Source organism: Fukomys damarensis, unplaced genomic scaffold (genome assembly GCF_012274545.1).
Source record: "Fukomys damarensis isolate Sample0158 unplaced genomic scaffold, DMR_v1.0_HiC HiC_scaffold_21, whole genome shotgun sequence".
NCBI lineage: Eukaryota > Metazoa > Chordata > Mammalia > Rodentia > Bathyergidae > Fukomys > Fukomys damarensis.
In genome coordinates, this window is record NW_022900933.1 from 21,985,003 (window position 1) to 22,003,501 (window position 18,499).

At 35.3% G+C, this 18,499-nt stretch overlaps 2 protein-coding genes across 2 annotated transcripts in view; one reads left to right on the forward strand and one right to left on the reverse strand.

Moving 5' to 3' along the window:
* Positions 1-18,499, reverse strand: part of Cep128 (centrosomal protein 128) — a 410,341-nt gene that overhangs the window by 40,748 nt on the left and 351,094 nt on the right. Inside the window, exon 22 of the mRNA XM_033766889.1 lies at positions 16,149-16,172. Within this exon, the coding sequence (XP_033622780.1) occupies positions 16,149-16,172 (24 nt within the window). The remainder of the gene's footprint in view (positions 1-16,148; positions 16,173-18,499) is intronic.
* Positions 3,042-3,661, forward strand: LOC104877201 (ferritin light chain-like). Its single transcript, XM_033766888.1, has one exon. The coding sequence runs from the start codon at positions 3,137-3,139 to the stop codon at positions 3,659-3,661; it is 525 nt and encodes a 174-aa protein (XP_033622779.1). The 5' UTR covers positions 3,042-3,136.

Sequence of the window (18,499 nt, forward strand, 5' to 3'; positions counted from 1 at the left end):
AAAATAAGGAATTTTCTCTTTGATCTTTGGAAGATCCTTGATAATGAGAATAAAAGTGAAAAAAATAAGAACTTATGAACAGAAAAAAAAAGACTGGGTTCATGGACCCTGCTAATATTAAGGATTAAACTAGTCTAAAAAGCCAGATGTGGTGGCACACACCTGTAATCTCAGCATTTGGGAGGCTGAGGCAGAAGGATTGCTGTGAGTTTGAGACCAGCCTGGGCTACACGGTGAGTTCCAGGTCAGTCTCACCTACATGGTGAGACCCTGTCTCAAAAAACAAAAACAAAAACAAAACTAGTCTAAAAAGCTCTCAATCTTTTATCACTCACAGAATTCTCTTCACTCTCTTAGTTACAAGTTTCTCCCCCCAGCAAGCCGCTGAGTCACTTCTATGTGTCTAAATGAAATCTTTTAGGAATTGATGCACTATTTGTCCCATTGCTACCTTGCAATGCTGTGTCTGTCCCTAAAGGGGAACAATTTTTTTAATGAAATCTTAAGTCAACATGCTGAAAACAAATGAACTAAACAGCTAATTTACTCATTATACTCATTTATGTTTAATATATATATCTATATATAGATATATATTTTGTTAACTGGTGATATAGTTTGGAAAGATTCTGCTTTTGTAAATTGGCCAATTTGTTAAAATTAGTTGAAAATCTGAGAACCGTTCATTCAATGAATTCATGACAGGGTAAATTGGCCCTTGAAGTTAGGTTCGACAAATTCAAATTTTAATAACATGCTAAAATTAAGCTCTCTAAGTTCTTGACAAATTAAAGGAAATAACTTGAGAAGAAATCTTACAACTGTTGTTTTGATAGGTTAAGAAGAAATATGCAGAGATGACATGAGTGGAGATGAGAACTAAATCCCATTGACATAAAGGCAGAGGAATGACAGACCCTACAGCACAGACGACACAGGCACATTCCTAGAAGACACAGAGAAGGCAGATGGCCTAAATCTGTGGTTCTAAACCATCAGTGCCCAAGGAAATCATCTGAGGAGATTTAACAGGTCCTACCCTCAGCTAACCAAATTTGAGGCTGGGGGTGGGTGTGCTATATTATAATTATCGAGATTATTATAAAAATGTAATCTAAATTTCAGAGGATAAATTAGAAACAATTAAATTTTGGAAGCAAAATTTATAGAATTATAACTAACTAATGTGCTCAAATAGGAATAGAAAGGAAGTGCCCTGCTTAACAAGCCAAACTTTCTAGTCCATATACTGCTCTTGTGGCTGGTGAAGGTACTATAAACAGAAGGGAGAGGTAATTATGAAATGTAGAGCAGGACTTTCTCACCCATTCTCTCATTTGATCCTCTCAACCTGTAAGGTAAACAGAACAAATCCTAACTCCAACTCATACGTAACAGAAATGAGGCTCAGAGAGGTGTCCCTATGAAGAGCCAGAATTCACAACCAGGTCCTCTAAATCCAATTCACCAAATCCCAATCATACTTTATGACAGCTAGAGGTCACTTGGCTTTTACAAGACTGAGGTGTTTTGATTCAGTAAATCTAAATTTAATGCTTTAGACTGTATGGTTAATGTCTAATGGCCATGAAAGTACTATGTCAAGAAAGTGTTCCATTAGATTTTTGTAGCGCATACAGGTAGAAGTCAGATGTTAGTAGAGAAAAACATTGGAAAGGTTTCAGAGACTCATTTATGGAAGATCAGCTGTGCAAAAAAATAATCAGAACAGAACCAGAACAGAACAATGAGGGAAGGGTGATTCTGATGGCTTTTTGCTGTATGATGTTCAAATATAATGCAATTGGGGCCAATGATAGGTTGAAATCATTCCCTAATGTTAAATAATTAACATGAGACCATCTGAGGTATTTATATTAGTAGTGCTAATAGTGACAATTTATATTCTCTCCAGCCTTTCAACTCAGATCAAAGTTTATTAAAAGCCCTAAACAAACCTTATAAACACTTGCATAAGTGGCATTAGAGCCATTATGTAGACATAAAATAAAAAAGATCTACTAAGACATTTAATATAACTAAGCCAGATCAAGACAGAACTAGCACGCAACCTAAGGGCATGCCCATCTTTTTCCAACATTCAGAAGAAAGAAAATTAGATCAAAATTGCTTTATGGAAATCCCTTTACCAGTAAGTTTAGGGCATATTCTGAATGTGGTCCAAGAATGTCAGTTCAGGTGTCTATTTCTGAGTTTGCTTCTTGCCCTGCTCAAGATAAACATGGAATCTGCTTACTAATTTTCTTCCTCTTCATTTTGTCTCTCTCTCTACGTGTCTCTTACTCATATCTTTATTTACCATCACCAGGCGCGAGAAAAGGCGATGGAATGCAAACAACACAATGTTACTAACCAGGACAGTTGAATTCTAGCCCTAGTTTTACTACACTTAGAAATTCCTAAGCTTCTCTGGTCTCCAGATGTCTTATGTCTGAGATGGGGGGTTTTGATAAGGATCCCTAAGACTCCTTTCACTTCTAATAGTCTCTACAATGTGAGATCCATGGCTTCAGAAACCTAGTTTGTTACACACTCTAGGACAGTACTGAGACACGGCAAAAACTGAATACATATTTGTGGCAGAGTACATAATGAACCAGAGAACCTTGTTTGATATTAACTACTGGCACGGTGGAAATTTTGTGATGATCAGGTTTTAATTCCTCTGATTAGACCAGAGCCGATTAGAAGAGCTTTTACCATATTTACCTAGTCTGGCCCAATAAATTAAAAATAAAAAAGAAAACAAATAAAAAAAATGATTATCTTGCCCTAGCTATGATGGAGATGGGACCCAACCTGAACTTTCTAATGGTTAATTACATAAACTATTATATCACTCTCCACCATTCAAAGCTAGGGAAGAATATTTATCAGCTAAAAATTTATATAATTTATTAAAACTGAATGCACAAGCGGCACTTCTGGAGGTCTCGCGGATCTGTCCCTTGCTTCAACAGTGTTTGGAATGAACAGACCTGGGGACTCCCACTTTTTCATCTTCTATCTACCTTCCAGCTACAAGTTTCGGGACCATCATCACCTCGCCTGTCTCCTGCTTCCAGGACCAGCCGTCACTGTTCTTTTGTGGGTAGCTCCTTATTGCTGACCAGCCATGACTTCTCAGATTCATCAGAATTATTCTACAGAGGTGGAGGCTGCCGTCAACCGCCTGGTGAACCTGCACCTGCGGGCCTCCTACACCTACCTCTCTCTGGGCTACTACTTTGACCGTGACGATGTGGCTCTGGCAGGTGTGGGCCATTTCTTCTGCGAATTGGCCAAGGGGAAAGGAGAGGGCACCGAACCTCTCCTGAAAATGCAGAACCAGCCCGGTGGCCGAGTTCTGTTCCAAGACGTGCAGAAGCCTTCTGAAGATGAGTGGGGTAAAACCCTGGACGCCATGGAAGCTTCCCTGGCCCTGGAGAACCTGAACCAAGCTCTTCTGGATCTTTATGCCTTGGGCTCAGCCAAGACAGACCCCCATCTCTGTGATTTCCTGGAAAACCACCTTCTAGATGAGGAGGTAAAGCTCATCAAGAAGATAGGTGACCACCTCACTAACCTCCGCAGGCTGGCAGGCCCCCAGGCTGGGCTGGGCAAGTACCTCTTTGAAAGGTTCACCCTCAAGCATGACTAGGAGGCCCCAGAGCCCAGTGGCCTCTGAGGGGCTGCTGCTCACCAGCATTACGGCTTTGGCCTAACCCTCTCCCCTCCAGCCACTAGGCAGCTTTTTCACCTCTGGAGCCCCCTCCCAAATATTGAACCAAAAGAAAATAAAGCCTTTTGTAGAAAAAAACAAACAAACACACACACACACACACAAACTGAATGCACAAAGTGAAAATTCCTCAAATCAGTTTTCAGTACCCAAGACACACTACTCCTATGTACCAGACATATATTAAACTGTAAATACTGATATTTTAATAGTCAAGACAGGGTCTTTAAAAATACCGTAATATGCTAATACTCTGAGAATTCTCACAGATAAGCTCTTTGAAAGACACTAGAGACATTTCTACTTCGTATTATTTGTATTATATTTTCAGAAATATATTTCAATTGTATATTATCTTCACAGTATAAAGCAAGAGCTCTTTTTCCAGAGAATGCACTGGGTTATTGATAGTGTTTAAGACAGGACAGTAAAATACATTATCGAGGCAGTTAGACAGGCAGTATAACTACTTATCAACATCAAATATGGAGCTGTCAGTCTGACCTCCAAACACTGAGCAATTCAATAATACTAAATTCATCTGCTGGTGAAGCTGCAGGTATAATGCAGTTTCTCAATGATACTTTCCTTATGTCACCCCTTTCATGAAAAAATTTGACAGGGCTGTAAAAAACAATTTTTGTAGGCTAAAGTATGTCTTAAATTTTTAACTTGGTCATCACCTCTTGTCATAAGGTTGCAACTCTACATGAAGTTAGCAAACTTGTTTAGCAACATTTAATTCACTTGACCATAAGCAGTTGTGCTTTAGAGGGTTAACCCTTTGAACATGACCCCATTATGGGAAAAGATACCTATTTTATTACTGGCTAGCACAGAACAATAGCTCTGTATTTGGGGACAAGGTGGAAAAAGGAGAATGTCTAGATTGTTTTATCCAAGATCCCTCATGAGAGATTCATGAGGATATTTCCATTTGCCCTCGATGCGAATATACAGAAGGTAGACCAACATTAGAGCAGTGGGAAACTTGGCAGAATGGGCTAGGACAGGGTTTGTGCAAAACCTTTTTCCGGTTTCAGTTTGAATGGGTTCCCAGGAAGTGTCAAGTCCAAACAAATCCAAAATTTTACAATGTGTCTCAGCCAAAACTGCTGAGATTCACCTGATTCTGGGTCAAAACTGTACAGAGCACACTGCGTTTTATTTGGTGGAAAGCCAATCGGATTGAACCTTTCAGGCAACTTCAATGAGAAGCTCATAGCCTTGGCAAAACCAAAAATGAACCTAGCTTGATTTTTTGTTTTGAAATAACCACTTCAGGCTTTGTAAGAAGATAAAGGCAAGTTTTACTTAGCTTCAAGATTTTTCTAGGAGATTTTTAGGAGAGGCAAATAATTAACAGTTATTTGGCCAGATTTACATACTCAACTCAGTGTTCCTGGGCCTAACAGGAGCACTGTAACAAGAACATTAACTCATTTGGGTCCACAGATTCCAAAGCGTCCTAGAGCTCAATTCTGTGTGTTAATAAAGAATGATGACTGCTTCTTCAACAACTCTGTGCCTGTTGGTCAGTTTGCACATATAGGGGGATGAAAGACAATTAGTGCCAGATTCAGGATAGGAAGTTAAGACTGTAACACCAGCTGGCTACTCAGAGACAGTAGAAAGAAACTATCTACAGTATTACTTTGTAACTTCCATACTGACATATGAGCATACTCATGACATATGACAAGAATAAATATCAAACACTGCCTTCAAAGATATGCTTAAGAGTCTATAATATTTTGGTGTTTTTTTTTTTTAAAAACACAAAATTATATTTCCAAGAATTTTCTGGTGATTACTACTATTTTTTGCTCTGGGCAAGTTGGTGTACATTTTTCTTCATGTAGCTTTAGGTTGGATTCATACTATTAGTTTTGTTAGCTCCATTAGTATATTCTGAAAATAAAGATTAGGGTGCTTTTCACTGAAGAAGCCAATTAAACACTAACACTGCAACTACATGATTTCACATCTGCTTTCACCTAAAGGTTTTTAACATTTTGACTAGATGTTTTGTTAAATAATTAAACTTTGTATGTCTTACGCACACATTTTAGGTCATTTAAATGTTTTCAGTTGTTTAAACATTGTCATCACAGGATTAGGTAATTGTAAATGATGACATTTCTGCAATATAATAAATATTGGTATTTTCAAATAAAACTCATATTACTCATGTCAACTTAACTCGATTAACTTTACATTCCTCAATAATTTGTTGATACTCTTTATCCATTTATAAAGTAAATATGATTTTTTTTAACCAGGAATCAAACTCAGGACCTTATGTTTACGAGGCAGGCACAACACTGCTCCTCAGAAAATATAAACTTTTTAAAAACAGAAATCTTACTGTGTTCCTTTTCACATTTATTTCCAATCTCTTTTCCCTTATTCTTATCCTAATGTAAATATGTCTGTGCTTGTGTTTTGTTGCTCTATCACAATTTATCTTTCTCTATATCAAAAATATATAGAGACAAAATATTGATTCGTAACAAAATTTAGAGGAAAACTGAATTTCAACAAAAAATTTTCCCCTTTCTGAACCAAATTAGTGTATCTATAGGTAAATATTAATTTTTGTTTGAATAATGGTATTTACAAATAATGATCATTTTACTGCACTGGCTAGGACTGCCTGCATAGTATCTAACAGAACTTTTGATTTGTTCCTAGTCTTAAAGGAGGGCTTTGCAAAATTTCAATGCTAAGATGAATGCTGCCACTGACTGTTTTTCACATGGTCTTTATCAGATTTAGGAAGTTTCCTTCAACACTTAATTTGGTGAAAAACAGGTGGTGATGATGATGGTGATGATGCTGTTCATAAATGCTTCTTATTCATCTCCTGAGTTGATCTTATCAAACTCTACTTCTTCATCTGTTATCATGTTGAAGTGCATTAATTTGTTTTTCTCATTGAGTTTATTGGTACATTTTAGGTATACAGTACAGTTACATTCATCATTGGGATCTTATACCTTTACAGGACAGGTCTTGGTTCTCATTTTTTCCCCTTATCCTTGCCCTCCCTTTACCCCTCTTCTCTTCCCTATTTACAAAGACTTTGTTTCCATTTTTTCATTTTCTCATATTTTTTCTTTCCCTTCCCACTTTCCCTACACCTTTAGCCCTTTTTTTCCTATTTCATATTGTCAATTATATCATTAGGATCTTATGCACAGTTAAACTTTTTCACACAAGAGAAACTATTTGGTATTTACACGTGTGACTTATTTTTTCCACTTAAGACTATATCCTCAATATGCATCCATTTTCCTATGAATGACTCTAATTCCTCATTCTTTATGGCTGAGTAGTATTCCATTTTATAGAAAAACCACATCTTCTTAATCCACTTTACAGTTGATGCTGTTTTCAAGTTTTAGATATTACAAACTGTGCCACTACAAACATGGGTGCGCATATATCACTGTGGTATGATTCTTTTAATTCTTTTGGAAAGATATCCAGCAGAGGGATGGCTGGGTCAAATGGAACCTCTAGTCCCAGCTCTTTGAGGTATCTCCATATTGATTTCCACAGTGGTTGCACCAGTCTGCACTGCCACAAACAATGGAGAAGGGTTCCTTTCTCCCCACAACCCCGCCAACATTTGTTATTGGTTGACTTCTTGATAGCAGCCACTCTTTGTGGGGTGAGGTAGAATCTCAGTGTTGTTTTCATCTGCATCTCTTGAATGACCAATGATGTGGAATATTTTTTTCATATATTTACTTGCTGTTTTTACTTCTTTGTCTGAGAAATTTCTGTTCATTTCAGGTGCCCATTTTGAATTGGGTCTTTATATTTGGGGGAGCTGATTTTTTTCAGTTCTTTATATATTCTAGATAGGAGTCCTTTGTCTGAGGAGCAGCTGGTAAACATTTTTTCCCACATTGTAGGTTGTCTCTTAGTTCTGCTGATGGTTTCTTTTGCAGTGCAGCTTTTTAAGAAGATGAGATCCCAGTTGTTGATTGTTTGTGCTAGTTCCCGTTGCTACTAAGGATTTGTTCATAAAGTCTTTTCCTGTGCCAATGTCTTCAAGAGTTCTGCCTAACTTATCTTCCACAAAATTTAGTGTCTTTTTTTAATATTTAGATCTATAATCCACTTGGATTTTAGTTTAGTGCATGGTGAAAGATAAGGGTCTAGTTTTAATCTTTGGCAGGTTTAAATCCAGTTTTCCCAACACCATTCATTAAAGAGGTTATCTTTCCTCCACTGTGGAAGGTTGGTTCCTTTGTCAAAGATGAGGTAGCTGCGTACATCTGGAGTTGTTTCTGTATCTTCTGATCTATCTCAGATCTGTTTTTTTGCCAGTACCATTCTGTTTTTATCACAGTGGCTTTGTAGTATAGTTTCAAATTGGGAATTGTTATACCCACTGCCATGACTCCGTTGCCTAGGATGGCTTTTGCTATTCTAGGTCTCTTCTGCTTCCAAATGAATTTTTGGATTCTTTTTTTTTTTCTAGTTCTGTGAAATATACTGTTGGAATTTTTATCTGCATTGCATTGAATCTGTATAGCAGTTTTGGTAGTATGGCCATTTTCACTCTGTTGATTCTTCCTACCCAGGAGCAGGGGATACCTTTCCATTTTCTTATATCCTCTTCAATCTCTTTTTTCAGAGTACTGTAGTTTTCAGTGTAGAGATCTTTTGCTTCTTTTGTTAGGTTGATTCCTAGATACTTCATTTTTTTGGATGCTATTGTGAAAGGAATTGTTTCACTAATTTCTCTCTCAGTGAGTCTGTTATTTGTGTACAAGAAGGCTATTGATTTTTTAGTACTGACCTTGTATCCAGCTACTCTGTTGAAAGTGTCAATTAAGTCTAGAAGTCTTTTGGTGGAATTTTTGGGGTCTTCAATGTAAAGCATCATATCGTCAGCAAATAAAGACAGTTTAACTTCTTCCTTTCCTATCTCTATTGCTTTAATTTCTTTCTCTTGTCTAATTGCTGTGATTAATGTTTCCAGAACTATATTGAAGAGGAGTGGTGATACTGGGCATCCTTGTCTTGTTCCTGACTTTAACATGAAGGTTTTCAGTTTTTGGCCATTTAATATGATGTTGCCTGTTGGTTTTTCATAGATAGCCTTTATTAAGTTGAGATATAGACCATCTATTATGATTTTTTTTTTGCAGGGTTTTATCATGAATGGGTGTTGAATTTTGTCAAATACTTTTTCTGCATCTATTGAAAGGATCATATGGTTTTTGTCCCTGACTCTGTTAATACAGTGCATTAAATTTATTGATTTATGTATGTTGAACCATCCCTGCATCCCTGGAAAAAAATCCAACTTGGTCAGGGTGTATGATTGTCTTGATGACCCTCTGTATTCTGTTTGTCGGTATCTTATTAAGGATTTTTGCATCTATATTAATTAAGGAGATTGGCCTGTAGTTCTCTTTTTTAGTTGGGTCTTTTCCTGGTTTGGGAATCAAAGTAACACTTACTTCCAGGAATGAATTTGTAAGTATTGCTTCACTTTCAATTTCATTGAAAAATTTAAAGAGTAGTGGCTGGAGTTCTTCTCTAAATGTCTTACAAAATTCAGCAGTGAATCCATCAGGACCTGGGCTTTTCATCATTGGTAAATTTTTAATTACATTTTCAATTTCACTGATTGTAATTGGGGTGTTTAGAATTTTTTTTTAATCTTCTGTTGAAGTGCATTAATTTTCTAACATTAAAGCAACATGAATTCCTGGAATAAACTAAATTTCTTCGTGACTAAATTATCGTTTTTATACCTTTGTATATAATATACAAAGCAATAAAAACTGCAATATAGTATGTTCATTCATGTTAATGAATACAAAGCAATTTCCTTTATTTAGACTTTGTTTTTCTGCCATAAGGTTAGGTCAATTCATATGATTTGGGCATAGTCATTTTTTCAGTCTCTGAAAAAGTTTTTATAAAACTGAAACTATTCTTGGAACATTTGCTAAAAATTAATTTGTAAAATTAGTGGTGTCTCTTTTCAGAAAATTTTAATTGATTAAAATTGCTGATTAAACATATTTTAAATATTCAGTCATGGGACAATTCATGCTATTTCTTCTTAGTTTGAGCAAATTATGATTTTCTAGAACTTTGGTTACACTCACCTCCTTGGTTAAATTCCAAATATCTCTAGTTATATCCTCTCTTCCTCTCATAATGGACTATGTTATTTTTGGTTGGTTCTTTTTTTTTGTCTTTTTTTTGTTGTTGTTGTCACCAGTTAATAAAATCAAATCAGCCAGTAAAATAACTGGCCCTATTTTTTTGTTGGCCTCATTACCTACTTGCTTTTCAACTCATTAATTTCTAATATTTTCTCCACTTTTTTCTTTCTTTTGTTTCATTAGGCTTCTTATTTTAATTTTTGTCCTTCTCCTAATATAAGCATTTAAGTCTTTAAAGTTCCCTCAAACACTACTTCTATTGTATTTCACACATTTTAACATTTAACGTTTTTGTCTTTCAGTTCTACATATTTCAGTATTTCTACTATGACTTTTTGACTTGTGGTTTATGTAGATTGCTTTGAAATGTCTATGGTTCACCTGAACATTTTTTTGAATCTTGGAGATCGATTTGACTATGTCACAAAATTCAGTCCCACTAATATCAACAGAAATCTAAGTGCAACTTTCAACTTACATTAGAAAGGCATTATACGCCTTCTCTCTTTTTTTTTCTTTTATCTAGTTATAAAGCAAATATAATGGGCAGGGATGGAAGAGGAATTGGATCTTGAAGAAGCAATATACTGAGGATGGCAGAACAAAAAGAAAGAGCCTGGTTTCTTTAGGTGGTGTCCACACCATTACCTGCCATGGCTCATTTACATTTGGATTATTACATGAGAAAAACTAATTTTGACCTTAATCCACTTTTGTTTTGGGGTTTCTCTATTATTGAAGGCAAGCCCAACTTTAATACAAAAGTGTGAGTATCTAAATTATTATGGTATTAATGGAAATGAAAATATAGTCCGATTTGAGAGGTGATAGGAAAAAATGAATTTCTGTCTCACACTCCCTTTCACTTCTTTACTTTGTTACTATAGGGTCTGTATTTCCTGCCTCCCTCCAATGTGCACTTACCAAGTTTATTATTTTCTTCTTGTAAAGGAGATATCCATTTTATCTCTTTCTGACATGACATTGTCCCGTTTCCTAATTTTTCCAATATGTTTCTAAAGTTGGATTACCTCCAAGGTGCCCCATTCCCTTTTCATATGCAGTCTCTCCAACTCTGTTCTGTCCTGCACATTGCTGCTGCATTTGTGTCCCTTTACAGCATAGCCTAGGAAGGCCTTCTATGCTCTGACTCTGTCCCTATACCCAACTTTGCAATGCAGTTGATAGAAACTACAGCAGCCATAGTGCTCTTCCCAAAAGGGCAGTCAGAATTCTTCTGGACAAGTTTTTAGACCAGCTAAAAGTGATACTTGGGAGGAACTCATTTGTTCCCTTGATACCAAAGATCAAATCTGTTATACTTCAGATCTAAATGTCCCCCAACTTCAGAGATGGGGCCTGGCTGAAACAGCAGATCATTGGGGGGTATGAATTAGAAGGTGTATTCTTGGATCTGGCTCCTCACCTTTTTCATCTGTTTCCTGGCTGAGGGTTGAGTACCATTCCTCCACCAGGGCATTTCTGCCCTGGAGCCAGCCCACCACAGACTGAATCCACTGAAACTGTGAGCCAAAACAGGGCTATCCTCCTTTATATTACATGTTTTGGGTAGCAAAAGGAAACTAATACAAAGGCCACACTTCTTGGTTAATTTTCAAAATGCTACATGCTTCCTATTATTCTCCTAAGCTGTTATATACATTGTCTCCTATGCATCTATGGGGGTGGATAAGAAAGATTTTTGAATTAAAACAAAAAATTACTAGGTATCTTCAATAGAAAACTAATTTTTTTCTAGCACACCATTCCAGTTTTTCTGATTCTATGAGCTTGCTTCACCTGTCACTGTCTTTGACTTATTTACAGTTCTCAGTCTGCAGATAACTGATGGCAGTGCAAATGACTCTTGTTGATAGGTAATAAACTTTGTCTGGTGAGTTTCAACTGATTTACCTTTTGCACTGTGGAAGAAGCCAAATTTGCTTCAATTTGACATTAATTTCATCACTCTTCAGTTCTTCTATAGTGTAAGTATAGGTCCTTGAGTGTTCTTTAAGTTAGTTTTACTTCTGCTGATTCCTTCATTAATTAGTGAGTTAAATAAATATATTTGTCAGGATTTCATTTTATACTTATATGAGAATCATAATTTTACCTTTGTAAAAAATATTATTTAAAAAATCCTTTGTTAAGTTCTGACTTTAGATTCTGATCAGAGCACCCAGTATCTACTGCCCAGTCCCAGCAGCTACCCATAAGTGGGTGTTTTCAGGATTTTTCTCCAGCTAATCATTTAACTTTTTGAGAGATTGACTTCCAGTATTTTGCCTGAAAGTGGTTCTTTCCCAAGAAAATGCATATTCAACTTTAATAAAGATGATTAGAGAGTTTGTGATATATCAAATAGTATACAAAACAAACCAGAATGTCTAGGAAATAAAGAATAACTTGCTGTATCTCTGGAGAACTTTATTTCACAATGATTGGGCTGATAGTTTATAAATAGTTTATATTGTTAAATACACCTTATATGAGGATAAGATATATTTAGTTCAAAATTTATTCTATAAATGTTTATTTATATTTATGTATTTGTTTTATTTGGCATTATATACTAGGGACTGAACCAGGGCCTTCATAATAAACTACTTATAAATGTTTATTGAATGTCCATGATCTAACAGGAATTTTGACAGAGTCTGGGGATTCACATGCAAATAAAGTATAATTTCTAATTGAAGAAGCTTATCTGCTACCAAGGGAAGGAGAGGAAAAAGGTGAAGAGGTGGAAAAATGAACTCAAGATTGTTACCTTAGCACAGGGACAAGTGGTAGTGAGCCAAAATAAGTTCTTCATTATGATGCAAAGACTGTGTTATTCTCAGGTATTATAGCTATCTGTACCTTTAAAGCAATCTATTTTAAATATCCCTATAGTGGAGAAGGGGATGAAGGGAGGGCAGGGATAAGGGGAAAAAATGAGAACCAAGACCTTTCATGTAAAGGTACAAGATCCCAATAATGAATGTAACTGTACTGTATACCTAAAATGTACCAATAAACTCAGTAAAAAGAAAAAATATATCCCTACTGAAAGGATAAAATTCCAAACCCTTCCAGATTTGTCTCACCATGATAGACATGCTCCCTGCAACACCTTATGTGCTCTTAATACCAACACCACCAAATGCAGGACACTGACACTTTCAAATGGCTGAGTGCTGAGTTGCAGGACAATAACAAATGATCCTGAGATTGCTTTCAGCATATTTGATTTTATGAACCATAAAATACTTTACCAGTTGAATAGTCTACCAATTGAATTAAATTCTGCTCCTTATAATGCCATGTGAAGCCAAAGGACTTCATAATATTTGAACACTAACATCATTACTGAGTATTTTAATTTTTACTTGTGATAATTATTTTAAATTAAAACTATCTTGAGAAAACTGTGAATACAAAATCTTAGTCCATTTAATCAGTTTATCTTTCTCATGATGATTTTAATTTTACTTTTAATCCTAGGGGAATCCTTAAGACACTTAAGATTCTGTTGTATATTATTTTGTTAGTAAAAGTATTAGATAATTGAAAAGACTGACAAATACAAATAAGTTATAGATTTTTGTTGATATTATTTTTACTTTCAGATATTACACTGGTATAGTTCATATGATTAGGTAAGATAGGTAAGCAGCAATTACAAAATGATAGCAATACTCTAAAATTTGTTTGGTCCTATATATTTACACACACACACACACACACACACACACACACACACACACGATACTTTCAGTTCTCACAATTTGAAAAGTTATTTGAATTTTAAAGACTTATAGATGCAGGACTCGAGAAAGATGTAATTTGCGAAATGCTGTGTAAATGGTATTTTGTACACTCTATCCAGCTCCTCAAATTCAAATGTTCTGTTTTTGCTTCATATTTCTAAACATATGTTAAATACTCTCAAGCCAAATCTGGCTGGCAAGACATTTCTAAGGGTAAGTAAAATACAGAAACTGAATCCAGCTCCTCAAATTCAAATGTTCTGTTTTTGCTTCATATTTCTAAACATATGTTAAATACTCTCAAGCCAAATCTGGCTGGCAAGACATTTCTAAGGGTAAGTAAAATACAGAGGGAGAAACACTAACCATTTTATTCACCTACAGGGTCATTATGCTAAAACTCAGAAGGTCAATGTACTTTCCAAACAGCTCAGTTAAACCTAAGGAAGAAGTTATATTCCTAGAAAGGTCTGGTCAGTGTCAATCAAAGTCACTTCTTCACAAAAATATTCCCTGTTAGCATCTTTCATTTCCTCACATTTATAGAAGAAAGAATTTATTTACTAGCCTTATTAAAGGATTTTTAAATTTTTCTTGCTCACTAAAATATACAAGGAATCACCACTACTCTCAACAAAATCTTAGTATTTTATGTAAGATGGATGTAGTGATACACATCTGTAATCCCAGCACTTCGAAGGCTGAGGCATGAGGAGCTCCGTAAGTTCAAGGCCAGCTTGGGCTATAAGTGAGTTCAAAGGCAGCCAGAACTGCATAGCAATACCCTGTCTAAAAACAACAACCAAGCCCACAAAACAAATATCTACATATGTCTATATATAGATATATATAGATGTATTTACAAATTTCCTTTAAGGCAGTATAAAATATAAAAATAAGCATATTCAGTATTTGCCTCACATTTTTGTCTTCATATATTTTTTTACATAACAGCATAGCAATTTTCATTTTTGAAAATAAGACTTTTTATAACTAAATAGTATTATTTCAGCATAAGGTAATGCCATAATTTATTTTAATGTCCTTCCAATTTTCAGTTATTATTTCACAAATTTTTATAAAAGCAAAATAGCTAAGAGGCTGAGACAGGACAATTGCCAAACTGAAGCCCTGCTTGGCTAACTTAGGAGAGAGACTCTAACTCAAATTTTTTAAAAAATGGCTGAGATATATCTCAGTTTGAAGGTCCTGGGTTCAATCTCCAATTCCCCCCAACCCCAAATTACAATAGCTATATTTTATAAAACTTTTTCTAAAAAACTGATAATGATATTACAACCCATAGTTCCTGTCTAACAAGCTGTTAGTTTTTATAACTATTTTTACCTAGATAGCCCCCAAACCTCATGCTTTCACAAGTAGGGCTTTCAGGAGATGACTGGATCATAGATGTGTGCTATATACATCACTGGATTAGCTCACTGATGAATTTGTAGCTAAATATAATTTGGGAGGTGAAGCCTGTTGGGAGGAGGAGGGTGACTGTGGTGTGCCTTGGAAGGGTCTATCTCTGTAACTCTTCCCTTGGTCCTTCCCGCTCTGCTTCCTGCCTGCCACGCCAAGAGCAATTCTCTGCCACTCCCCTCTGCCAGGCTGCCCTGCCTTGAAGCCAGCTAGCTGTGGACTGAAACCTCCACAAACCGGGAGCCAGTTTAACTTGCAGGAGTTAGGTACAAAATTTATCCCAGCAAAAAAAAGTAACGAAGACATTAGCTTTGCAAATTCCTGTTTTTTGCTTATACGCCACCAGGTTATAATTAAAGTATATACGATTTGTATCTTGAATTTATTTTTAATTTACAATTATAAGCTTTTACTATAACCATTCTGGCACACAGGTTGGAATTTCCATACTTTATCTATTATTTCAGTGCCAAACAATAAATTTGTTTGTCTTTTATTAAAATAACTTCCCAACAAATATTGAAAGTATGTAGTCTTTACATCTGTGCTCGCACAATTATTTCCACACACTAGATTCCTACAAGTAAGATCATTCAGGAGAAAGATGATTAGGCTTTTAGTGTTTTTTTGGACACTGAAGAAAACAATGTGAACATTGAACATGTAGATTTTAAAGTATAAACAGCATCCTAATCTCAGTTTCTTATCAACCCATCTTTTTGGTAACTGTGAAATTCAGAAACACACAAGGTCTAGATTATATTTAAATTAATTATGTTTTCCATAAATTAGTATACCATGGCATATCGGTATTGAGAAAACACTTAAATACATTCACTTTTCTCCCCATTTAAAATGTTTCCATCCACATACCTTTTAAAAATAGTTTAGCTCATTTCTCCCTTTAATCTTAGGAGTTTTAGAAATGCTCCTTGGAATTAGAATGCTTTTATTGGTGTGCCCTGAAGTCCACTTGAGGAGGCAGAGTAATTCTAATACAAGAAGAAAGAAAATACTCCAACTTACCATTTCTAATGCATTTACACGGTCCTGCAAAAAAAAGCATAATATATAATTATAAAAGTAAAACTATAAAAAATTGTTACATGTTTACTCATTTTGCAGGTTTTCTATTTACCTTCTGTTGTAATAATTTATGTTAAAATTGGAAAAAATGCAAACTGCTCAGAATGATCTCTAGAATAGAAATAGCCACAAAAGAATCATTGTATTTTCTTTCTCATTTATCTGATTTTAGGGTTCAATTTAACATAAAATATAAATTCAGGAATAGATTTTAACATTTTTGTACTGTTAAAATTACCTTTAGAGATACAGAAATATTAGATAAACTTGAATATATTAATTTTACTGATATCAAAATGATACATATACTCTCATTAGGCACACAGTAAAAAATGTGATCTCAAAGGAAGGTAAAATTCAGATAAAAGAATAACTTCATTAAGTCAAATTAATACATATATCATTACTGAAAACAAGGCAGAAAAATTTTTAAAAAATCCACCTAGAATCCTATAATTCAGGAGGCTTAGGCATGAGTTCAAGGCCAATCTGGACTACATAGCCAGACCCTGTCTCCAAAAAACGAAACGAACAAAGGGAGCAGGGAGGGATGGGAGGGGAAGAGGACAGAAAAAAATCAAACAAACCAAACCAAAACAAAACAAAAAGAATTAAAATGAGTTGTGTACATATACAAACTCCCCACGATAAATGTACTCATTATGTACTGCAAATATGTACTAATAATTTTTTAAATTCTAAATTTAAATGAAAGCATTCTAAAGATTAAAAAAATGAAAAGGCATTTCTTCTAGGAGGGTCAAGGCCATTTGGCTTTCTTTCCTATTTTATTTATTTATTTATTTTTGTTTTGTTTTGTTTTGTGAGACAAGGTCTCACTAGGTAGTTGAGACTGACCTGGAACTCACTATGTAGCCCAGGTTGGTCTTGAACTCACAGCAATCCGCCTGCCTCAGCCTCCCCAGTGCTGGGATTACACTGGCTCTTTTCTATTATTTTAAAACAATGCATGAAATATGTATCTTTGTTTAACCAAATTGATCATTTATCATAAGAAGTAAAGGGGGTGTGAAAAGGACTCAGCTCAGGTCTCTTGTGGCCCTGCAGAGACTCACCTGCACTTACAAGTGCTTAGGAGTAGAGTAAACCAGACTCTTCCCAGCACTTAAAACAGAAGGCTCATCTCTGAGGCCTTCTGCAACCAGACCTCCACCCTTAGCCTAGGACTGAATTTTGCCTTTCTAGCCTGTAAACTTTTGGCTATGTGGACACGTGTTAAATAAATATACTATGCAAAATCTGCCCAAAGCTTGTAGCAAAAGAATTATTTAGTTGCATTTTTTGGCATACTTGGGAGGTCCTCATTCTTGCCCTGGTAATTTTCATAATATAACTGCTATTTCATTGGTAACTTGTGTACTGTCACATCTGAATGCTTTATAATGAATTCATATGATGCCTCAAGGGAGCTTTGATCTGTTGTCACCAGGCTTCTTATTCACAACACATCTGGAATAAAACTATTTGACAATGCTTTATCATCCCTTGCAGATTGAAGAGAACCTCATTAGCTACCTTACAGAGACATAAACAGCCTCTGGGCAGTTTATATGAACCAACTTGAAAGGCTCAAAATATTTACAACCCCCATTTGGGCTTTATGTTTTCCCTATACTATGGGTTTGTGGGCTGATCTTACTTAGGATTAGCATATTTTAAGAGCCCATGTAGAGCAGGTTTGAAATTGATGACCTCACATGATGTCAAAACAGTAAAACTGAATTAAATTCTAATTCTAAACTTGACATTTGGTGAAGATAAACTGCTATTATTAAAATTTACGTTAAGATTATTTATTTTACTTAAATATTTATTAAATATTAAAAGAAATATGTACATAGCCTGTAAGGTTATGGATTCATACGGTCTAAACAACACGATTTGATAAAAATACAAAGGCTAATAATAATTGAAAAATATAATTCTCCTACTTTTCTATAACCTAGTTCTTTCCAAAGTTGTATTGAGAGCATTCAATTAAAAAAATGAAATGGATACATATTGAAGATATACTCCTAAGTGAAATAAATAAGTCCCATATGTGTAAATACCGAATAGTTTCCCTGGTGTGAATATTCTGCAACAATGCATAAGATTCTAATAAGATTACTGACATTTAGAAATGGGAGGAAAGGAGCTAAAGGTGTAGGGAAGGTGTGATACGTAGGGGAAGAACAAAAAGGGAAAAGAAAAAAATGTGAGAGAATGAAAAGATGAAAATAAAGTGTTTGTAGATGGGGAGGGGAGGAGGGGGTGAAGGGAGGGCAGAG